General features: G+C 57.4%; 2 protein-coding genes and 1 long non-coding RNA gene across 4 annotated transcripts in view; 2 read left to right on the top strand and 1 right to left on the bottom strand.

Annotated features, from left to right (window-relative positions):
* Positions 1-4969, top strand: part of NKTR (natural killer cell triggering receptor) — a 60205-nt gene extending 55236 nt beyond the window's left edge. The window contains 2 exon segments of the mRNA XM_043595639.1: positions 327-431; positions 2145-4969. Of these exon segments, the coding sequence (XP_043451574.1) occupies positions 327-431; positions 2145-2232 (193 nt within the window). The 3' untranslated portion in view covers positions 2233-4969.
* Positions 4970-4975: 6 nt separating this feature from the next.
* LOC122492110 lies at positions 4976-9939 on the bottom strand. The gene is made up of 2 exons (XR_006299545.1): positions 9458-9939; positions 4976-5267 (listed from the first exon to the last, which is right to left on the bottom strand). It is a non-coding gene; the product is annotated as an uncharacterized LOC122492110 (long non-coding RNA).
* Positions 9228-22972, top strand: ZBTB47 (zinc finger and BTB domain containing 47). 2 transcript variants are annotated; one of them, XM_043595640.1, is made up of 6 exons: positions 9228-9359; positions 13786-15348; positions 16880-17027; positions 18316-18431; positions 19069-19213; positions 19473-22972. In XM_043595640.1, the coding sequence occupies exons 2-6, from the start codon at positions 13867-13869 to the stop codon at positions 19832-19834; spliced, it is 2253 nt and encodes a 750-aa protein (XP_043451575.1). In that variant the 5' UTR covers positions 9228-9359; positions 13786-13866; the 3' UTR covers positions 19835-22972. The 2 variants fall into 2 exon arrangements, with proteins under 2 accessions (XP_043451575.1, XP_043451576.1); XM_043595641.1 differs by lacking the exon at positions 9228-9359 and adding an exon at positions 9989-10141.
* The last annotated feature ends 368 nt before the right edge of the window (positions 22973-23340 follow it).

Below are 23340 nucleotides of genomic sequence, written 5' to 3'. Positions count from 1 at the left end.
TCAAAAGTGACCATTGATGACCAGTTGTAATGGCAGGTGTTTATCGGATATAATTGCCTAATAAGATCCACCACCTTCATTCAAACTTAACTCAGTGTCAACTTCGTGATATTTTTCAATGCAGAAAATAAATGAACATTTTTCTTTTTACTATGGTAAGTCTGACTGGGGCAATTGTTCAGTGTTTCCAGTACTTGCTGTGCAGCTGTGTCCTCGCAGTGTCATCTAGGCCCTTGTTTTCGAGAACACTGATCAGGTCATAAAAAGAAATGGAAGCATAAAAGTATCTGAGTGGGAAAATTGAGTGTGTGTTGTTGCCGTTGAAGCAGGTCCTACACTTACGATAGCTACTATAGCAGGAGTCGGAGTCGAAGTAGGAGCCAAAGGAGTGACAGTTACCACCGAGGCAGAAGTTACAGCAGGCGGTCCAGGTGGGTCCCCCTCCTTTGGGGCACTGCACGGTACTGTGGGCACTTGGTGCATGAGGTGACAGACAGCTAATAGAAGAGAAAGCATAATCTTGGGAGGACAGAAATATTTTTCTCTTCTCGAATTTCAGCAGTCCACAGGCAGCTACTAAATAAAAGTGGCCGTTGTGTTAAGGGTTGCCGGGTCAGGTTTGCTGGGTATTGTTACATGTGTGAATCCAAAATGGATCTGGTAATACTTACATATCTTTGAATAGTTTGCAAGGAGTAAAGAGAGAAGGTCACCTAAACCATGGGCCATTCTTTTAAATAGGGCTAGTTGCTAAAAATAGCAAAACAGATTTGTTAATTTTTTTTAATCAAAAAATGTATACTAAAATGTCATCATTTGCTTCAACAGCAGAGTTGAGGTTTATATCATCAATTTTTAGTAAAAACATTTTTATATATTACAGATATTTACACATATTACATATTATGTAACATATTTTGGCTGGTACTGTAAGAGTCTTTGTGTTGACTTTTTATGGTGTCCCTTTCCTAGTTGCTTTTTTGGTCTTAACCCTTCTCCCATTCATTGCAACTACTGTCAGTGATCCTTGTTGAATATTGGTATAATCTAAACACCTCCCTTGTTTGAAACTCTTGAAGGACTCCCTGCTGCCAGAAGGGCAGGTCTAGGCTCTTTAGCATTGCATGTAAGGCCTCCCTACCTACCAGCTCCAGCTGGGGCTTTTCTGTCTTCCCTCCTTTAATGTGCTAGAACCTTTCCTTCTGCCTGGAGATACACACGCCTCTTGAAATGGCCAATTCCCACCTACCTACCCCACAGGCCTCAGCTGCAACCCACTGCCCCAGGAGGCCCGCCCTGACCGTTCACCCTGAGTTACGCCACCCCCACCTCCCTGCCGTGTGCCCTATTTGTCTTGTCCACTATTCTTTACTGTCCTTGAGCCCCAGGAAACTATACTTGGTCTACTGTGTATGTCCTAGCATTTGGCAAAGTGACTGGCTCCCTGAATTTTTTTTCAAAATAACTGAGTGGTGACAATTGCCAGGTCCTCTTGACTTAGTTTCCCAGAGGTCCTATCTGCATGCACCTGCCCTACCTTCCTCCCACATCCCTCATGGGGGGGGCCCCCATTTTTTGGGGGGGGGGCTTCCCCCTTTTTTTTTTTTTTTAATTTTTTTGGACCGAGGGGTAAGTGAGGGAGGGAGGGGCAGAAGGAGAGGGAGAGAATCTTAAGCTGCCCCATGCAGAGCTCCATCTCACGACCATGAGATCATGACCTGAGCTGAAATCAAGAGTTGGATGCTTAACCGACTGAGCCTCCCAGGCGCCCCTTGGTTTCCGTATTTTTAATGAAACTATTTGTGTACCTTTTTTATCCCTTGCTTCCTCGGTCTCATTAAATATTGATGTTCAGTTTGGGTAACATGGAAAATTATTCTGCTCATTTGCATGTGGATTTCAAGTAATTTCCCAAGATGCGATGTTTCTTTATCTTAACGTTGATATTACTATTCTGTCATTTAAAACGTCTTTGAAAAGTCTACACTGTTGCCACAGTCAAGACCCCACTCATCCACCCACTGTGCTCTGCCACATCAGTATTGCTTTCAAGCCACTCATATCAAAAAAAAAAAAAAAAGGCTTCAAGAGGAATTCAAAGGGTTGAAGTTAAAAGGTGTCTGTATATTTCTTTTGTTATACAGGAGTTGTAGATCTTATGGCTCTGACAGTGAAAGTGACCGAAGTTACTCTCATCACCGGAGCCCCAGTGAAAGCAGCACATATAGTTGAAAATGTCCCCCCCCCCTTTTTTTTATACAAATTATATCTTATTTGTAAATATCTGGTAACTTAAAAGTTGGAGAAACTTAATGGCAGTCTGTTGTTCTATTTCAATATTAGAGATAAGTTTCAAAAATAGGCACTTAATTGTTATCGTTCATTTACATGTACACAGAATTTAAAATACAGATATGTCTCCTAAAAATATTTTTATGACACATTTTACAGTAGCCAACTATGGAAATGAATTTCATTTTCTTGAATCAAGAAATCATGAAATTTAAGTATCATTTGCAATATTATTTTAGACAGATGATTTCTTTCCATCTCATGTATTCCTTAGAATACAGATTGTTTTTGCCCGTTTTTCAGGTTTTAGCATATATGCTGCCAAGCATAGAACTGTGAAGAACTGTTAAAGGTGGCCAAATATTTATGTACCAATCACACAGTGTCATACATACGTGCTCTTAAGAACAAACCACCCAGAATTGATACTTGATGGTAGCCAGGAATATAAGGCAGTGGCTCTGGAGTTCTTCATTCTTTCCTTACTTCTTGGTTGTCTCAGAGGATCGGGAAAAGTGGTCATCATACAGCCCACTCCGGCTGGCAGGTGAGGTTCAAAAGAATAAATCGGCCTTAACTGTGTACCTGCACTGTCCCTAAGGACCTAATGTTTTATGTGCTTTTTAATGAATACTGTCACAAATTTAGATTGTAGAAACAATTCTATTCCAGTTCATGTTTTGGTGCTCGGTACCTTTTGGTGCCTCTTTACGTATACTTTACGTTAGAATCTCCTAGAAGAGAGATTATTATTATTATTATTTTCATTCACTGGCGCCAAACGTTCCTTCTGAGCTGTATTCACTTTAAATATTTGGAGGGCTTCTCTCCAGCTCAGGTGTGGCCTGGGGTCCTCCGGAGCAGGCAGGACTGACCCAGAAGGTTGTGCGGCCGCTCAGGGCTGCTGCACGTAACTGACATGTGTGCCTCGGGAAGAGTCGATTGAAGAGTGGACTTCAAAGTACCACCAAAACCTCACTGCCACCATCCTGGAGACACTTGGCAGAGCTTTTAAGTCTTTCAAGTAGGAGAGAGAGATACCACAACAGCAGCTGAACTGTTCTAAGCACCAGCATGTTTTTCCTCTTTCTGCCGTGACCCGCTCTGACTCGGTGAAGCCTCGCACGACACGAGGAAGTCCGGGACATCACACAGGGGAAGAGGGTGTGCACGACTGCACAGATGACACATTTTCGGTTTGGGGTGGTTCCTCCAAAAAGGATTTGACCTGTAAAAACTGGTGTGATTTTTTTTTTTGGTTTTTGTTTTTTAATCTTTGAGTTTTTCCCCCAAGTGTACTTAATCACCTTAGTGCCAGTTTAATCAGTTACGCAGAAGAAAATCCTACTGGATGTTGGGTGTGGAACTCTGCACCAACCCAACCCAGGCCTTGGCTTGGGGTACATGGGAAGTGGGAAAGAGCCCTCAGTGGGAGGGATTTGACAGCCTCGGATGGGTGAAAGGGAGACCTTGGATATATTAAAACGGTCATCCGTAAAAGGTTCATAAACAGGGTTAAGTGGTCAGCTGTTTGCCAGGTTGATAGAGTACGTCAGAAAACAGGACCCAAGTCAAATAAATGGACTTCTTAGTGAACACAAAACAATGTGTGATTCATGTGAAGGGTTTTCAAAAGTTGCCTGTAATATTCAGTGGGGGAAAAAAAACGCATTCAGAAGCCCAACAAACTGCCAAATCTAATTAGGTTAAGAAAAGTTACCCTTGGACGATGTATTTGTTTACTGCTGCTGTGTAACAAAGTACCCCAAACTTAGCAGCATAAGACCGCCTATTTCTTAGCTCACAGTTCTGCAGCTTGTGAGTCTGGCACAGTGTGGCTAGATTCTCTGCTCAGGGTCTCACAAGGCTGAAATCAAGGGTCAGCAGGGCAGCATTCCTTTATGGAGGCTGTGGGGAAGAATCTGCTTCCAAGTTCATTCAGTTCCTTGCTGGCTGTCATCTGGAGGCTTCTGCCTCAGTTCGTGAAGGCTGCTCTCATTCCTTCTCGCGTGCTCCCGTCCATCTTCAAATTCTCAATGGCCCATCTTCTCACGCCTCCCATCCCTCTGCCTTCTTCCTCTGTTTTAAGGTTCATGTGATTAGATCAAGCCCACTGATCAAGTCTCCCTGTTTTAAGGTCAGTTCTGCCATAGAACATAACATAATCACAGGAGTGACTGCACAGGCGCGGGTTCCTGGGATTTGGGCATGGAGTGGGGGGGGGGGGGGGTGCAGGCCATTCAGAACCCCACCTACCACAGACCATCACTGCCCATTGCGCTGGAGTTTCATCCCAACAAGGTGGGCCCTGGAAGCCTCATTTGTTTCTTCCATGGACAAGAACAGCCCTCAGCCGTAGCATTCAACTGTGTGTTTACTGAATGAACTACAGAAACAGCTTTTCTGCCTAGAGGGGATTGTTCTGTATTTTAAGTTATTTTTTAATAAAATTTAATTATGTTGTGTATTGTGCTTCTTAATAGGAAATGTATTATTGGACTGTTTTTGTAATGTCGTTTACTGCAAATGAAACATGATATAGCTGGTATTGTTCAAAAACTGTAGAGAATACTTTTGTACATATTGGCAATGTCTAATTTGTATACACTTCATTTAAATGTTCCTAAAACTTGAAAAGGGGGACCTTGTAGAAATTAAAATATATACTTAGTCTAAATCCGTGCCTGTTTCATCTCTCTTTACTCGTCCAGACTTCCAGTAATCTTTCCGAAATGGAAAAGAAAATGTTGAGTCTCTTTGCTGAGCCAGGTGGCGAAGAGACTTCGTCTCTGCTGCCCGTTTCCATCTGGCGGCTGAGTATCGGCGGGGCGTGAGGTGGGGCCGGAGAGGCACTGCAGGCAGAGATGTTCACCTGCCCAGATGGTGCACCTGCTCAGTGATGGTGCTTGGTCTCTCCTGCCCTGCAAACTCCAGGTTTCCTCCAGGCTCCGTTGTTGTCATTCAGCCGAGGTGACCTGCATACAGAGGTCTTTGCTGAGGAAGGAATATGTCCCATCTTCTCTGGGAGTTGCTGCCTTGGGGACAGAACATTTACCTACTAAACCACCCACGGCCTTCACACTTCCCTCTCTACCAGTTCACTAGGCACAGAGCACTGGCTCTTAGAGAAAACATTCATGGTGATATTTTTAGTGTCCACATGAGAATTTGCAGGGCAAGTACAATTAACTTTTTTCTCCTCGGGACTCAGAGGAATTTGTATTTTCTTAGTGAATACCTCATAACTTCTCACAGTAAGACTTGCAGAGATTCAGTTTTCAGAATTGAGTTAACAGTAGACCCCCAAGTCAGGCAATCCCTGACAATAGTCCAATCTGGATGCATTAAAATTTAAAGAAAACTTCAGAGTCTTTTTTACTGTAGGGAACTCCCCAAGTGAGGTTCTTTTTTAGTGAGCTCCAGCATTGTGTTCACATTCTCATAGTGATCATTTTGATCAGCTGGGCAGCACTGGGGGGAAGCGTGTCAAGGATTTTGGCCTTGACTGTTCTGAATTAGCCGGGCATTAAATAGGAGGTAAGAGAATTCAAGAAAAATACCCCTATCACAAGTGAAAACTGGCTGGACACCACTGTTGGGAAGGGAAAGGAAACTGTAGTCCGTGTAGAGAGAAACCTGCCATGTAGGTGACGCAAACTAGCTGACTAGGTGAGGCCTGGAAGCCATGCCTCACATGCTAGAAGAGCCTGGACTCTGCTGGTTTCTAAAAGAAGTCCCATGCAGCACTTGTGAGGGGTTGAGCTGGGAAGCAAGCTGAGAGGAATCCTGCTGGGCAGGGAGAAGTCCTTTGAGAACAGGGGTAGGGAGGGGGTACCCTGGAAGAACAGGGCACCTGCTCGTCTTCAGGGCCCACTCCGGGCAGCTCCAGTCAGTGCCTGATGCTGTGTGTGTGTGTGAGGCCAGGGGAGCACACTGCCACAACACACACACACAGGGGCAGGAGGCTTTAACGGTCTGTTTTCTTTAAAGGTTTCAGTAGAGGGCAGAGGCAGTGCCCTTGCCCCTTTCTCTTCTCCTCCCTGTGAATCAAAAGGCCGGAGTGGGGCTGTGCCGAGCTCCAGGCCAAGTACTTCTGCCCCTTAGAGACCCTGGGCCCACCGTTCACAGCTCTGCAGGCTGAACTGAGTTTCAGAGCCCGGCCCCAGGACCCAGGCCAGCCTGAGGACTGTTGTGTCTGAACCGGCATAGAGCCCTGAGGAAATCAAGGTAAAGAAAGTGACCTCAGGCCGCAGGAGAGACCCCCGCATCCTGTCTGTTCCTGGGCCTCTGACGGCTCATCTGCACCAAGAAGACGTGGATTGCCCATTTCTCGGCTCATAAGCCCTAAAAGAGGGTGCGCGCAACTGGCACAACTGGGCATGGGAATCCGTGGTGCCCATCCTTTTCCCAGACCCGTCTGGAGAGGAGTCGGCCTCCCAGAGGGCCTACAGGGAATGGAGGCCTGGGCTGCCACTCCCCCAGCCCCAGGTTACCCGGGTCCTCCAGCAACTAACTTCTCTACCAGCAGGCCAGATTCCCAGAGAAAGGCTGCCAAAGACCCCACTAATGTCAATGCCTCCAGCCTAGTTTGACTTTATTTTGAAGAGATAAAGGACCTCTGTGAGCAACGAGTCTGTGGTATAGTCCATAAGGGGTCTGGACCAGAGCCAGACTTTCTGGGTTCAAGTTCTGCTCTGCCACTCTCTAGTTTGTTAACTAACTAGTTAGATTGCTTGACCTTTATAATTCAGCTCCTCATCTGAAAATCTGGGATACCAAGGCCTCCCTCTTGGGAAGTAGGGAGAATTAAATGCTTAGAGCCAAGCATACATCAAAGGCCCAGGGACGCGGGCCCTGGGATCGCCTCCAGGAGGAGGGTAGGAGCCCACAGGTTTCATGTGGAGGGCCAGGCTCAAGTCACCAATGAGAAGCCCACAGTCCCTTGAACCAACAGGGAGGGAGAGGATCCTGGAAGCTACTGGTGAGGCATGCCAAGGCCATGACGTTTACACAGCAGGAGGGAACGAGGCAACCTGCTGGTTTGAATTAGGCCCCCACCCCGGCAGCTGTAGCCTATTAGTGTGGTGCTCAGTGGAGGCAGAACGCAGGGGCAACACCCCCCGACTCCACACTCGGAGCTCTGTGCTCCCGTCCCTGTAGGGCCCTGGGTCAGCCTCTGGTGGGTAGCTCGAACATCCCTTTCCATCCCACCGACTTCACGCTGTGTTATCCCCTTCGGTTTTCTGACACTGTCCACTCTTGTCCTTCCCCATGCCAGCTACGGCAGCTACACAGCCTCCTGCACCCCAGGGAGGCTGAGTCCTGTGCTGTGCAAGTGTGCGTGCACACATCCCCCCAACCACCTCTGGGCTGTTTGTTCTCTCCATGATCAGAAGAGGTGGGCCTGGTGTCCCCAGCCAAGCTTGGGGACTGCCCCCGCACAGTTTGGGTGGCCCCATTTGAGCCCACCATACCGGGCTCTTCAAACAGCCCCTTGCTGCAGTCTCATGTGACCCAAGTGCCAGTAGCCTCTCCCAAAGCTGGCTGCGCCCTCGGGCTTCCCCAGTAGATGGGCTGTAGGCCAGAGGAGCAAGAGGGAAACAGCTGTGGTCTTCAGGGAGCCTGAGCCCCCATTCCTTCTCTTCTCACCCCAACTCCAGCCCCTCCTTGGCTTGACCGCCACGGCCAAAGCCAATCCCAAAGGGGCCAGGGGCCCCACCTTCGTTACTTAGGCTGGCCACACCCCTTGCCAAGCTTTGGCAGACAGTGGACCCATGAGGGTGTCTCGTGTAGTCCTCTCTGCCAGGATCCTCCCAGCCCGAGGGGAGGCCACACTCTCCCAGCCTCCCCTTTCCCTGGCTCCTGACACTGGTGCCTGGATGCATTATCTGTACTCCTCTGGGCCTCACTGTCCTAATCCAAGCAATGGGTACACAATCCATCCCTTGCCCCCTCCCAGGTCAGTGCAAGGACCCACTGAATCAGATGAGGAAGCGGGTTGGAACCGAGGAAGAGGCAGAAAGCAGCCCTGAGGTGACCAGCTGGTCCCACATGCTGGCCAGCTCTGGCCTGGCCTCAGCCTGAAGCCTCTGGGAGCTGAGCTAGCTGGCTGTGCACCCACCATGGCCACAGAAACGCAGGGTGTCTGCAGTGGCCGCCTCTGGGGGCATGTCCCCAGCTGTGCCCCCACCTCTCCTCCCGTGTCTTTATTCACTTGGGGTCTCTCCCACGCTGCATCTAGCTATGTGCATTCCTCCCCTTCCTCTTGGCACTCTTTGGTCGCCCCCATCTTTGCCCCTGAGATGTCTTCTCCCTGGCCCCAGCATCAGGAGGCCCTTGCAGGAGGTCTTGCAAAAGACCATCAGACTTGTTGACGGTGTCACCCTGGGATCTTTGCCTCTGTTCCATTCCCTCTCCCGGCACCCAGAACCAAGTCAATCTGAGCAGGCCCCAGAGACCCTGCCCACTCACGAGGAAGATGGCAAACCCAGGGGATACTGCGACAGCTGGGCAGGGGCTGCTGTGTAAGCACAAGGGCACATGTGTGAGGGGTGTGGGTGTTGCCAGGACAGGGGCACTATCACAGTGACCCAAACGGGGCAGCAGCCAGCTTGGGGTGGGGCGAGGGCACAGAAAGGCCCCTGAATGATGACATGGGCCACACGAGAGGCCCACAGAGGCCCCCTCTCCACCCTGGTGGCCCAGCCGCCACCTGGGCCCTGCCAGGCCAGCGCCCTGCGGTCCCCACCCTGCCGCCTGCTCAGCCTGGCAGCGTTCCTTTGCAGCCTCCTGCCAGCACAGCTAGCCCCCTGCCCCCACTGGTGTCCGTGCCAGAGCAGCATTCCGCAGGCCAGCAGAGACTGAGCAGGGAGGCTACTCAGCAGTGGTCAGGTCACACGGCTGAGGGGCACAGTGGGGCCTGGGCCTCTGGCCCCACTCCTCTCATCTTGCGTTTCCCTAGTGCTGGGCCGGCCACCGTTAAAGGCTTGGTCGCTGCAGCTGGAGTCGGGTTCTTGCATCTCCTGCCCTGGGCCCCTGCCCTGTGGAAATCCAGAGGAGGCCACCAGGTAGGTCTGGGCCAACCAGCACAGAGTAAAAAGAGCTCTGGGATGCCCTGGGGAAGGGGGGTGTGGGGGGCAGGGCTAGCGGGAGATCCTAGACTCACCCTCAGATCAAAGCAGCTCAGGCCAGAGGGTGGGGGTGGTGAGCGCGGCTGGGGTACGGGGGTTCGGTCTCTCAGCTGGGGTCGCTCAGGGGAGCAGGTGGAAGCATTTCTGCAGCTAGTTGGGGAGTGGGCGCGCCCAGCTTCCCCATTTCAGGGCCGCCTCCTACTCCGACCCCGCCTCTGTGGCGCAGCTGGAAGGCACCGAGATTAGACTCTCGGACGAACTTCCCGGCAAGAAGGGGGCCCGGCGCGAGAGAGTGAGGCCGGGGCCCATCCGCTAGGATGGGAGCAGTGGGACCCGGCTGGGGTCCCCTGCGGCCCGAGGCAGAGCAGGCTGCACCGGGACCGCGCACACCACGCGTGTCCGCGCCCCCCGCCGGCACGCAGGGCGGCCTGGCCCTTTAAGCGTCCAGACGGCGGCCCCAGCTGACGCGCGGGCTCCAATCGGCGCCCCGCGCCCCCCGCCCGCCGCGCCCGAGGCTCTGGGGCCGCAGCTGCTCGGCTGCTGGACTCGCCGCGGCCCTGCGCCTCCGCCCGCCCGGCCGCGCCCCCGGGGGCCATGGTCGCGGGGCCCTGCGCGGGGGCGGCCCCCAGCGCGGCGCTTCATGGAGCGGCCCCGGCCCGGCCGCCGGGGGCAGCGCGATCCCGCGGGGCCCTGTGAGCCCCCAGCGCCACGGCACCATGGTACGCAAGGCCCTGCCTGTCCCCCCGCTTATCCGCCCACCTGCCCGCTCTGCCCTCCCGAGCGCACCGCCCGCCAGCTCAGGGTGGAGTTGCTGGAGGGGTCTTCCCCCTCGCCGGTCTCCCCGACCCCTTCTCCCGGGTCCCCGCGGGCCGGGAATGCGGCGCTACGGCGCGGCCCTCGGCGGGGAGGGGGTTAAATTCCTGGGGTGGGGGCCCAGGCGCGAAAGGCTGAAGTCTTGCTAGGCGCGGGCGGAGGGGGGCGCTTCTCCGAGCCTGGGATGCCGCCGCCCTCGACTGGGTGATGGGGGGGAGGGGGGAGGTCGGATTCCCGCCTGGGCCTTGGGCCACGTGGGCGCTGGAGCCGCCCTGTTTGGGGATTTGGGGCGACTGGGCCAAGCCGGGTGTGTTGGGGCGGGACGTCCGCAGCTCCGGTCCAGACTACTGTGTGACCTTGGGCCAGTCCTCTGCCCTCTCTGGGCCTGTTTCCTGGGAAAGGAGTGGGGCCATGAACGCAGAAGAGGCTGACACAGACACCGCCTCTCCAAAAAGAGGAGCCTGGAAGTCATGAACCTGTGCCCCCTTGCTCAGTCTGGGCCCCACCTATGGTTACCCGGCAATAAAGATTGTCGTGGGCGTTTGGGGTGTGTGTGTGTGGCGGGGGGGTGCCGATGCAAGCCCAGGTTTCATCCCGGGGCCTCCATGGAGGTCAGGATAGGGAGCCAGCGGCTTCATGGCGCTGAGAGAGGGTATCCCTCAGATGCAGAAGGCTCTGGCCCTGGTGAGCAGCCTCGGCAGGTGTCCCTGGCACCTGGGCTCCTTCCCACCGCCCCCCCCCCCCCCATCCCCAGCCTGGCTTGCCGGGAGAGTTTGAGGGCAACAGGAGTGCCTGACCACTTCCCTGGTCTTGTATCTTAAATAGGCTGGCCTGGTCTGGACTTGAGGATGGAGTGCACCTGGCTGCAGCTGGCACAGCCAGTGGGGAGGGATGTCTGCAGTTTCAGGGAACTGGCACATCTGGCTGGGGAGGCAGGCGCAGCTTGTGGGCCTTGCATGGGAGGTGCCAGGCAAGGGGGTGGCCGAGCCCTGCCGAGGTAGTTGACGGGTTATGGACTCCGGCTGGTTGGGTGTGCCCTGCCAATTAAGTCCAGCCAAGGTTCCTGACTGTGAGATTCTCGGGCCCCTCAAGGGTGCAGGGTGGTACTGACTTGGGAGGAGGGGGTACTGCCGTGGGAATAGCGTCTTTAGGGGCACCAATACCCTCCAGGCTAGCCCCTCCTTTCCTGCTGAGGCCAGAGGGCCCTAGGACCAGGTCTGTACATGGGAAGGTCGGGCACTGCCCTTTTTCCCAATGCCAGGTAGGCACCGGAGGGCATTCTGGGAAGGGGGATGCAGAGTGTACTGGGGGCCTGTGGCCTAGGATGTGCTCCCCTCAACAGGCCTGGCTTTAACAAGCCCTTATCCAAGCCACTTCTGCCACTGTCTGGCCCCTGGTGGCCCTTAGGGGCCCTCTTACAACCCAAGTTGCATCCTGACCCCTCACTGACCTGCAAGTGGTGGCAGCTCTGGGGAGGAGGCCACAGGTTGCAGAGGGTAGTGGTGGGGTCTAGGGAAGCACAGCTGGTCCCCTGAGTCTGAGGTTCCCCAGAAGCCTCTTACTGCTCTTTAAGTCATTGCAAGCCGAGAAATCCATCCACATGGAGTGGCGTCCAGTCCAGCAGGGAAGGGGTGGCCTCAGCAAGGAGCTGGAAGTCCTGGGGCTCTGCTGTTGTTCACTTGTGGGATCCTTCCATTCTGAGCCTCGGTTTCCCCATCCGTGCAGTAGGGTTTGGTCCCAGAAGATGAATCAGGATGAGTCAGAGGAGGGAGATGGGAGGGACTTGGCACCATATCCCTGTTAGATTGGCCAGGCCTGGACAGGCTAGCAGTCCTGAGACAGAGGGGCAGATGGTTGGCTTCTTGGCTGGGAGGCAGGAGGCGTGGGAGAACTTGAGGAAGATGGTCTCCATGGTCAAGAGTCTGGCCAGACTGGGATCTGAGAGAGCATGGGGTGGATGGTGCCCTGGATATGCAGGGTGGGGCTCAGGGCAGATCTGGAAGCAGGTTGCCCCTGTGGCTCCTTGAGGTTCATCCTGACGCCTGGGGCAGATTCTCATAGGTGAACATAGATACCACCCCTGAGCCCAGACTGGGCCCACCCACTGCTGCTCTATCAATGGAAGGACTGTCCTAGGGCGTTGGGGCAGGCTCTGGATAGATGGAACCAAGGTTTCATCCCAGGGCTTTCAGGGAGGTGCTTGGGGGAGAGGAGCTGATGGCTTGTCGGCAGTGGGGCAAGGTAACCCTCAAATACAGGCGGCTCTGACCCAGCTAAACGGGGCCTGAGAAGGGCCCCGAACTGGAACCTGTGGAGTTGGTCCGGCCAGGCAGGTGGTCGGCAGATATTAACTGAACATCTGTGCACTGGGCCCATGCACGGGACTGGGCAGCCTGCCTGTGTGCTGTCTACCTTTTGGGGAAGCTGCTGTGGCGGAGCCAGGGATGATTAAGCCAGCCCTTATTCTGGACAATTCACAGGTGCCAGATGTGGCCCAAGGACCTGATAATCTGACCCTTCAGACTTCGAGGGCCTCTCTGAGGCTTCAAAGTAGTGTGACTTCCAAGATGGGGCCATCTTAGAGCCTCCGGGCCTGGACCGTACCTGACCTGGGGTCTGGGGGCCTAGAGGGAAGAGGGTCTAGGACAAGCCCTGGGGTGCTCCTGTCTCCAAGCACAGTGGACAGGTAACGCAGCTCTGTCCTTCTGCCCCCACAGAACCCCTGTGTGAGGGGGAGCTGCTGGCAGCCAGGCCTGAGGCCATGGGCAGCAGACTGGTCCCGTTAAGAAGGGGCTGGCTAGATCCCACCAGCCTCCTCCAGCAGAACAGTGGGACCAGGCTCTGTGGCTGGATTTCTTCACAAGAATTTCCACCTCTGCAAGGCCTCAGGCCCAGACGCTGAGGCCTTCCGCTGGTGAGGTGAGGGGTTTCTGAGATGCTACCCCCAGGGTGCAGTAGCAGCCAGAGGCTGAGCGGTGAGCTAATGAGCCTGACTTTCGTTCTTGAGGTGTCTGGGCTTGGGCAGGCATGGTTTTATTTCTACATGTGAGTGAGTATGAGGGAGAGAATCCACGGAGCTCAGGAAATGCTGAAGCAATGCTTGTGTCTGAGGTGACCACCTCGCCCCAGTTTGCCCAGATCGGCCTTGGTTTTAGCACAGAAAACCCCCACGTCCCAGGAAACCGCTAGGTCCCAGGCACTCCTGGACAGTTGGTCACCCTAGTCCCTGTTACTTCCTCTTTCCTTCTCTTCCCCTTCCCTGTCCAGGATGACTTCCCGTTTTGCAGGGAAGAGCCAGGGGCCCAGAAAAGCTAACCTACTAACCCAGGAGCCAAAGGTCATGATTGGAGTCTGAGCTCTAAGGGGCAGCTGGCTCGGGGCTTGAGTCCTGGTCCCGCCGCCCCCCCCCCAACCCCGCCCCGCATCCTTGCTTGAGCCTCAGCTCTTTCTCCATAATGTGGAGCCGGGAGTGATGGGCAGGCCGCCTCCCCGGTGGTGGGTGCTGCCCAGGTTGCTGGCCTTGACCTGACCTGTGCCCTGTGCCCCGCAGTTGCTGGTTGAGAAGACGACAGACTCACCGGCGGCCGAGTTCTCGCTGGTGGAGGACGTGGCATTGCACTTCGCCTGCTTGATGGGCCGCCTGAATGAGCAGCGCCTCTTCCAGCCTGACCTCTGCGACGTGGACCTGGTGCTGGTGCCCCAGCGCAGCGTCTTCCCGGCACACAAGGGCGTGCTGGCTGCCTACAGCCAGTTCTTCCACTCCCTCTTCACCCAGAACAAGCAGCTGCAGCGCGTGGAGCTGTCCCTGGAGGCGCTGGCGCCTGGCGGCCTGCAGCAGATCCTCAACTTCATCTATACATCCAAGCTGCTGGTCAACGCGGCCAACGTCCACGAGGTGCTCAGCGCCGCCTCATTGCTGCAGATGGCTGACATCGCCGCGTCCTGCCAGGAGCTGCTGGATGCCCGCTCCCTAGGCCCCCCGGGCCCCAGCGCTGTGGCCCTGGCCCAGCCGGCCACTGGCTGCGCCCCGGCCGCACCACCCTACTACTGTGACATCAAGCAGGAGGCAGACGCCCCAGGTCTGCCCAAGATCTATGCCCGCGAGGGCCCTGACCCCTACTCTGTGCGTGTCGAGGACGGGGCAGGGGCTGCAGGTGGCACGGTGCCTGCTGCCATTGGGCCAGCCCAGCCCTTCTTCAAGGAGGAGAAGGAGGGTGGTGTCGAAGAGGCCGGTGGGCCCCCTGGCAGCCTGTGCAAGCTGGAGGGCGGGGAGGGGCTGGAGGAAGAGCTAGGGGGTTCTGGCACCTATAGCCGCCGGGAGCAGTCCCAGATCATCGTGGAGGTGAACCTCAACAACCAGACTCTGCACGTGTCCACGGGGCCCGAGGGGAAGCCAGGCACCACCCCGGGCCCGGCCACCATGGTGCTGGGGCGGGAAGACGGGCTGCAGAGACACTCGGAGGAGGAGGAGGAGGAAGAGGAGGAGGAGGAGGAGGAGGAGGAAGAAGAGGAAGAGGAGGGTGGTGGCAGTGGAGGGGAGGAGGAGGAGGAGGAGGAAGAGGAAGAGGAGGGTGGTAGTCAGGGAGAGGAGGAAGATGAGGAGGAAGGGCACAGCGAGCAGGAGGAGGAAGAGGAGGAAGAAGAGGAAGGGCACAGTGAACAGGATCAAGAGAGCTCAGAGGAGGAGGAGGAGGAGGAGGGGGAGGCAGGGGGCAGGCAGGGGCCAGCGGGGCGTCGGGGCAGCAGGGCAGAGCCCCCTCCCCACGGTCGCATGGCCACTCGGTCCCGAGAGAATGCCCGGCGCCGGGGCCCCCCTGAGCCTGAGGAGACCAGGCCGCGGGGTGGGAAGAGGCCCAAGCCCGCGCCGGGAGCCTCTGCGCCGGCCCGAGGGCCACAGGCCACTGACGGGCTGGGGGCCAAGGTGAAGCTGGAAGAGAAGCAGCACCACCCATGCCAGAAGTGCCCTCGCGTCTTCAACAACCGCTGGTACCTGGAGAAGCACATGAACGTGACCCACAGCCGCATGCAGATCTGCGACCAGTGCGGCAAGCGCTTCCTGCTGGAGAGCGAGCTGCTGCTGCACCGGCAGACAGACTGCGAGCGTAACATCCAGGTGGGCCCCGCCGGCTCCGTGGGGGGGGGGGGGGGCAGGGCTGGGCAGCAGGCCCGCTGACGCCACACGGCCACTGAGGCCAGGCACCCCGCGTCGTGCTGCCTGCGTTGCCCAGACAGACAGGCTGGGGAAGCCGGACTTACCCCTGGCCCCTGGAGCTGGCCCAGGCCCAGGGTGGTGGGGATAATGCCAGTGCCTTCCTGGAGGAGGCAGGCGGAACCGGGCTTGGCCTGTGGAGACACGTGCAGATAGGACTGAAACAAACAGTACCCTTGGCCAGAGGGGCGAAGGGGAGCATGGGCTTTGGAGGATGAGAGGAGGGAGTTGTCTGAGTACTTGAGACTGGTGGATAGCCAGCTGCCAGGAGGGATGAGTCCGTGTTTTAGTAAATCCTAGGGCTGCTAGAGGGCCAACAGGTCCACCACCATTTATAGTTTCACAGACAAAGCGGGGCAGGGTTTGCCCAGAGAGGGCACCATTTCCACTTGCCACAAAGGCTGAATGGAGCAAGGGGTGACCGAGCAGGAGAAAGCCCCTGCTTGCTGTCAGCGCTTTGGAGATGCCAGCTGGCCTGGGCCTGGAAAGAGGGATTGGATGAGAAATTTGGGAAGAGCAGGGGCTGCTGGGGCCAAGCAGGGGAGCTGGGCCGGTGGCCAGGCCCCGGGTCAGCCTGTGTGCCAGCCTGGCCTCTCAGGGTGTGGGCAGCACAGGGCCAGCCTGGCTGCTTTTGGCTTGTTCTGACCTGGGAGGGGATTGATGGGGCAGCAGGTAGGCCGGCGCTAATTGCCTGAGCTAATTGCTAATTGCATGGCCCTGTGGAGAAAGTGTTACCCGGGGGTTACCTGGTCTCCTGCCCCACCCTCCTGCACCTGTTCCCACGTGCCTGCCTGCTGGGCAGCCCTTTGACTCTCCACCTGCACACACCTGAGCCTTCCTCCTGAAGGGGAAAGACGCATGTGCCTCTTCTGAGCTGGGCGCCCTGACCCATTTCTGCCCAAGCCTGACCTACTCTAGCCCTCTGGAAGAGTGTCCTGCAGGGATGTGTAGGACAGGAGGAGGAGGGGGGCCCCCAGGGTTCCCACCACCCTCCGTTCCCTCGTGGGGCCTGGTACCTCCCACAGTCTCCCCTACCTGGCCCTTTGGCACCTATCTCCTCGAGGATCCACGGGGTCAGGGCTTGGGTCCCCCCAGGGGGAGGCAGCAAAGATAGTGCCCCAGCTCCGCCAGACCTGTTACCGTGGCCCCTCAGTAGAGAGATGCTTTGTTAAAATGAGCACCGAGGAGGGGCTTCCTCGTGTAGGTGGGCCCTGACCCTTGTTCGGTTCAAGGATGGGGGAGGGCCCCAGGCTGCAGCCCTGGGTGGGTGGATTACCATCCCCAACTCCCAGAACATCCGATTTGGCTGGTCGCTGGACATCCGGGGCTCTCTCGCCAGCACAGGTGAGGTGAAGAAACGGAGGTCCAGAGAGGGGCAGCTTGTCCCAGGTCACACACGGTCCTGACTCAGGCCTAAAGTCCTCTTACCCCACAGTGTGTGACCTGTGGTAAAGCTTTTAAGAAGCTCTGGTCCCTCCACGAGCACAACAAGATCGTGCATGGCTACGCGGAGAAGAAGTTCTCCTGTGAGATCTGCGAGAAGAAGTTCTACACCATGGCCCACGTGCGCAAGCACATGGTTGGTGAGTAGGCCAGGAGAGGATGGGGCCCGAGGTCAGAGCTCGGCCAGCTGCTGGCTGTGCTGGGAAGGACTTCCCATCCAAGGGCAGTGTGAAAGCGTGAAAAGGCCCCTCTCAGCTGTGAAGCCTGGGGAGGCTGCTTGCTGTGGCAAGCGTGGCCTGGACAGGACTGCAGAGGTCAGGACTACCATGTATAGTTGGGCAGGTTGCACATTGCACAAGGGTTCCTGGACAAGATGGCAGATGGGGACCAGAATCCAGCTGGCACACTGCTAACCGGCCTATGTGCCACAGCATGGGGCTGTGGCCACCAGGGAAAGGAGCGCCTTTTCCTAAATCACGCAAAGTGACGTATGGGCAGACATAGGCCCTCAGTTTCAGGACAGGTGTGCCTCTCATTTTTTTATCACCTTCTTTCTGGCCCTCACAGGGCTTCGGGCTTCTCTGAATGCAACCCATGATAATGCGACGCAGTAAGGAGGCCCCCCCAAGTGTGTGTTGGGTGACTCTGCCTCGGGCATGGCTGTCCCTCCCCTCTGTGGGCCTGGCTGGAAGTCTGGTGTCCAGGTGCCCCTCCTTTCTTTGCCCAGTTGGGGCCTGGGGCTCAAGGGAGATATGGCCCTGGCCAGGCCCTCCCCCCTTTCTCCAACCACCTGGGAGCTGGGGCCCCAGGCTCGAGGTCTCAGCCAGGAGCATGCGGAGCAGCCCAGAACTGGTAGTCTTCCTGGGCTCGAGTTCCCCAGCTCTGAGCTCTGGCTCCAGTTATTTCCCCCCAGATCTTCCTTGAACAGTTCGTTAGGTCCTCACCTCTCCGGGGTTTTAGGGGAGCACGGCTAACTCCCTCTGGACTGCTCAGTGTCACCCCTGTAAGGCCCACCTTTGGGGTTCAGTACCACTCCTAGCCTGTCTTTATAGAAGGGCATGCTTGAGGCCCACAGAGGCTGTGCAGGGAGCCAGTGGCGGGCCAGGGTTTGAGCCGAGGCCAGTCCTACTTGGGAGTCCTTCAGTCTCTCCCCAAAGCTTTGGGAGTGAAGCAGCCTTGGCCAGAGGCTGAAGAACGTGAGGGCCTCCATGCTAGTCTGACCAGACTTGAGAGCAGACAGACAGACATAGCCCAGAGGGAGGAGCCCTCACCCTGAAGTCAGCCCCAGATCCTGGACCGAGGCTCTGAAGCAGACCTTAAAGTAGGTGGGCCTCCCGGGAGGCCCTGTGTGGGAGGTGGTCAGGCGGCGAGCCCCTGGGAGGAGCCATGGGGGTCCATCCCCCTGAGACATAATGGCCTGCCCCACAGCCCACACCAAGGACATGCCCTTCACCTGTGAGACCTGCGGGAAGTCCTTCAAACGAAGCATGTCTCTCAAAGTGCACTCACTGCAGCACTCTGGGGAGAAACCCTTCAGATGCGAGGTGAGCTCCTTCCTCTGCCTGCCCCGGGGGCCACCTGGACGGACAGGGAGCAGGAGCGGCAGCTGCCTAAAAACCTGGGAGTTGTGGGGAGTGGAGTCCGGGATTCAGAAAGGGGGGGCCCACCCTGGTGTCCGCGGCCCCTGCCTCCCACTCCATCTTTACCTGCATGCCCACCTGCCTGCCCCCCCCCCGGCCCCCACCCTCTGCCACCCCAGCTCCAACGCAACCCCCACGCATTCAGGGTGGGCAGTCTCCTTGGGCCGGAACGGTACATGGGGTGGGCTTTCTGGAGAGGTGGAGAGAGGAACATCTCAGAGCAGAGACAGGGCTGTGGACGGGGATGAGGGGGGCAGGTCTTCCAACAAGGAGGAAGGACGGAGGGGCGGGAAGGGGGGGGAGCTCAGCTTTAAGCATGAGGACTCCCTCCATTCTGTGGCCTTTTTCCACTTCTTGACCTCCATTCCCGCCTGGGCCCTGCCTGCCCTTGGCCTCTCTTCTGCCCGTGTGCTGCCCCACCCCAGGACCCCCTCCCGGTGTGTGTGTCCTCCCTGGGCCCTGCGGTCACAGGCAGGTGCTTCCCTTCCTGAAGGCTGCTCCCTCCTCTGCCCCTGGGCCTCACCCTCCCCCCCACCCTCAGAACTGCAATGAGCGCTTCCAGTACAAGTACCAGCTGCGGTCACACATGAGCATCCACATCGGCCACAAGCAGTTCATGTGCCAGTGGTGTGGCAAGGACTTCAACATGAAGCAGTACTTCGACGAGCACATGAAGACCCATACAGGTATGGCGGCCTCCAGGGAGGGACCCCTTCGCAGTCCTGCTCCGGAGGCCTGGGGTGGCCCCAGCCACGCCCCTTTTCTCAACTCTGTTTGCCCTTCTCTATGAGGCTCGGTGCCGTCCTCCCTGCCTCCCTGGGTAGGGAGGCCCTGCGGATGCTGGGGCCAGGCCCCGCTATGGTTCTCCGGGCGTGGGGAGGCTGGTGCAGAGCTGGGGTCTGGGGACTCCTCAGTGACTCCCCGGTGCCCGTCGCCAATGCCTAGGGGAGAAGCCATACATCTGCGAGATCTGCGGCAAGAGCTTCACCAGCCGACCCAACATGAAGCGGCACCGGCGCACGCACACCGGCGAGAAGCCTTACCCCTGCGATGTCTGCGGCCAGCGCTTCCGCTTCTCCAACATGCTCAAGGCCCACAAGGAGAAATGCTTCCGCGTCAGTCACCCCTTGGCCAGCGACGGCCCCCCTTCTGCCCCAGGCCTGTCCCCCACCCAGCCTCCGGCTCACGCACTGCCCCTGCTCCCGGGGCTGCCCCAGACCCTGCCGCCCCCGCCCCACCTGCCGCCCCCACCGCCACTCTTCCCCACCACTGCCAACTCCGGCGGGAGGATGAGCGCCAACAACTGACTGCCGAACCGCGTGTGCGCGGGGCCTGGAGCCCGGGGGGGCGCCTCTGGGAGGGACCCCCCCCCACCCCGCCCTCTCGTCTTTCCTGTGGGAGGGCAGCAGCACTGGCCTGGCACTGCCGCCCTCACCTCCAGAGGCGGCCGGACACATGCTGCTCAAGGCCCCTGGCCCTGGGAGTGTTGCAGGCTGGTGGCCCCAGCGTGGGGGAAGGACACCTCACTCCCAAGGGCCCCTCCCCCCTTCAGTGACTCCTTGAAGCCTTTACTTTTTTTTTCTTGGAAGTGAAGGAAAAAGAAAAGAGAGGAAACTATTTCCAGCACCGCCCTCCAGGTGAGGGGGGTGCTGGAGCAGCAGGTACAGCAGGGAGGGAGGGGCTGGGGAGCAGGTGTGACGGGTCACTCTGCTGATGCCTAAGCCAGAGGGGGGTTGGCCAAGCCAAGCCTGGGTCAGCTTCGGCGGCTCATCTCTGCCGCCCTTGTGCACCCTAACTTGCTCCCTCATCCTGGGGAGTCTGGGGAAGAGTTGGAGTGCCAGCCACCCCCCACCCCCGGAAGGAGTCGTGGACCCAGTCTGAGGGCCGTGGACACTGAGGCACAGAGCTTGAGTCTGGATGCCTGTGAGCGTGTTGTGGAGGGAGTGGCGGAGTGTGAAGGCTGCAGACCCAGCTTTGCACCGTGTGCAGTGGGGTAGGCAGGGGCTGGACCCCAGGCATTTGCTCTCCCGCCCACCACCCTGGCAGCAGGCACAGGGACCCTGAGCTGTACCAGGCTGCATTGAGGTCCCTGAGTCCAGGAGAGGACATCCCCAGAAGCCGCTGGGCCTCAGGGGGCTGGGGGCTAGGCCCTGGGTGGGCAGACGGGCTGGCTCCCGCAGTGCCAGATCCCCAGGGCTGCAGTCGAAGTCCCTGCAAATGGGTGAACACCAGGGGCAGGGCCCTGAGAAGGAGGCATAGACAAAATGTTTTAAGGTTTCAAGGTGCTATCAGTGGGGCAGGGGGCAGGGCTGCTGTTCACAGAGCACCCCGTCCCTCACCAGCTGCCCTGGTCGTCTCTCCCACACCAGAGATGTGTGTGTGTCTGTCCCCATCCCTGCTCTGAAGGCAGAGGCCTCATCTTCCTAGGTCTGGCCACAACCCGGCATCCCTGTCCCTCCTGGGCCTCTGCGGTGTGGGCAGGGCACCTGTAGCACTGTGGGCGAGAGGAACCTGCACATTCAGGCCCCAGGGTGGGGGCAGGAGTTCTGGGGGAGCCCCAGCCTGTGCCCAATGCTTGCCCCCACGAGGCTGGCACTAATAGGACACCCTTTTTTGTTGTCATTTAACGTCTTTATTCCTGCCTTTAAAATGGGGAGGAAGGTTCCATAAGCTACATGTTTCCTAGTTAAGCTCTTTCCCTTTGTGTTTATACGGTTTTGTTTGTTATACTCTGCACCTTAAACCCCCACGACTACCCCCACACCACCACCTTCCCAAGCATGGCTGGAGTGGGTAAGCCCAAAGGGGGACAGGGGCAGGGGGCAGGGGGGGAGTGGGCCCCATCAGCCCAAGGGCTGAGGGGGTTGGAACCCCTCTGACCTCCTTGTGAGGCCCATGGCGCTGGGGTGGGGGCTGGGGACATTTTAATCATCAATAAACGAAGCACTTTATTCTGTACAGATGTGGGCAGCTCCAAGAAGCCCGAGTGATTTGAGGATTCGTAATCCAAGCTACACAGCCCTGATTGTTCTCTGGGCACAGAGCGGGCAGTGCCCTGGCCTAGTTGCATTTGGGGCCGTGGCAGTAGTGCAAGCCAGAGCCTACAGACATGCCCTCAGACACCCCTGCTGTCCTCTGGAGAGAGAAGGTGGGCCCCTCACTGAGGGAGGAAGGCTCCCTGCCAGGCTCCCAATCGTGTAGCTCCCTTACCCCAAGGCTGAGGGTTCCAGGCTCCTGCTTTATTATAGCTCCCTCTCTATCCCTTGATCTCTGGGCTTCCATGACGTCCTCAGGGTCCCCCCCCCCCCCCGTTTCCTCCTCTTCCTTGCTATTTCTAACCTCTGGACCCAGTGCCTGGCAGCTCTTCAGAGCTGGCTCATGTTTTCCCCAAAAAAGTTGATCTCCCCCAATGTGCTGTAGGTCGGGACCCCTTTGGGTTCCTCCAACCCCCATCGCTGACACCAGGGTCTCCCATGGGGACTGGTGGTCTTGTCACCAGCTAGCCCCACTACAGCTTTAGTGAGTGAGCCGGGTGGGGAGAAGGCGGGGGTGGGGGGGATGCGGGGGCTGGCCAGATCAGGTCCCCGTGAGGCCACACTTTGATAAGCAGAGGCTGGAGATGGCTGTTGTGGGGGGAGCTGGTGTTGAAACCCTGTCCCAAGATTTGGGTTTCCTGTTCTCATACACCTCTCTGAGGGTGGGGATCCAGACAGCAGGCAGCCTGGGCTCTGGTCAAAATGGTCCTTGTAGCTGTGGGCGGGCATGGCCAAGCCCTCTCTTGGGAGGCCCCTGTCCCAGTGGGGTCAGGAGTCCTGGTCCCTGGTGCTAAATGCTCTCTTCCCCTCAGGCCAGTGTGGGTGGGAGCTCCTTTCCAGCCAGATCACAAGGGTCTGAAGCAATAATGGAACCTCAGCAGTGCCAGTATGGGTAGGGGTTCTTGTTTTACCAGCTTTTCCTTTTCCTTTTTATTTTTAAGACATTAACAAGCACCTGGATATTGGAGTAAGGGGACTGGGGCGTCATACCCACTTCCCAGGGCCTGTGGGGAAGGGGGCAGGGGATCATCACATCCCACTAGAGATGTACAGGGCGGAGGGGGTGGGGGGGTGCCCCTCAGTCCAGATGGACTTCTCAGCCCATTTGTCCAGAACTTGGGTCTGGAACCTGGGCCTGCCCCCTCCCCAGCTCCCCCTGGGCTCCCTGGTCTTGGGCCAGCTGGAGGTGAGCAGAGAGATGAGGTGGGCCTCAAGCCCCCTGACCACAGGCTGGAGTTAGAGCCTCAGCCTCTGAACTTGGCAGGTGCTGCCACCGCACTCCTCATTGGGGGCCCAGAGGTAGCTGTGTCAGGTGTGTGTGTGGACCCTTGGTGTCTGGGGCCCAAGTGCGTGGGGGATGGCAGGAGGGTGAGGACAAGAGTGAAGGAGAATAAAGTCAGTACAACTGTCCCTTGGCCCAGCCTCTTCTTTACATGTTCCCCGCCCTGACTACTGGCTGGAAAGACCTAGACCAGAGCAAGGGCAGCACGGAGCCTGGCCGCTCAGCCGCAGACCGCATGGGTAGCTGTACCCTGGAGCAGCTGCAGAGCCTGTGTCTCTCCCTTAAGGGTGGGCTGGGCTTTACGAACACCCAGAGTCAGGAGCTGAGGCAAGAGCAGAGATGTGCCCCCAAACTGGTGTTTGGTCTTGAGCTGGATGCAGAAGGGGATGGAGAGAGGAGAGGTCTCAGGGTAACTGATGCCGAGGCTCCCAAAGGAGTGCCCACAGGAGGCCAGGCCCCCTGCGGTATGGTTCTGCGTGAGCCCCAGGACAGCAGG

The sequence above is a fragment of the Prionailurus bengalensis genome, chromosome C2 (genome assembly GCF_016509475.1).
Source record: "Prionailurus bengalensis isolate Pbe53 chromosome C2, Fcat_Pben_1.1_paternal_pri, whole genome shotgun sequence".
NCBI classification, from domain to species: domain Eukaryota; kingdom Metazoa; phylum Chordata; class Mammalia; order Carnivora; family Felidae; genus Prionailurus; species Prionailurus bengalensis.
The sequence above is the reverse complement of the archived record's forward strand: the minus strand, read 5'-3'. Positions and strand labels throughout refer to the sequence as shown.

What these genes read in the sequence shown, in the direction of transcription:
- ZBTB47 (XM_043595641.1), top strand. An exon ending in CGTGCGCAAGCACATGGTTG is followed by an intron (nt 17,028 to 18,315) that starts GTGAGTAGGCCA and finishes CCTGCCCCACAG; the next exon opens with CCCACACCAAGGACATGCCC. An exon ending in GCACATGAAGACCCATACAG is followed by an intron (nt 19,214 to 19,472) that starts GTATGGCGGCCT and finishes GCCAATGCCTAG; the next exon opens with GGGAGAAGCCATACATCTGC.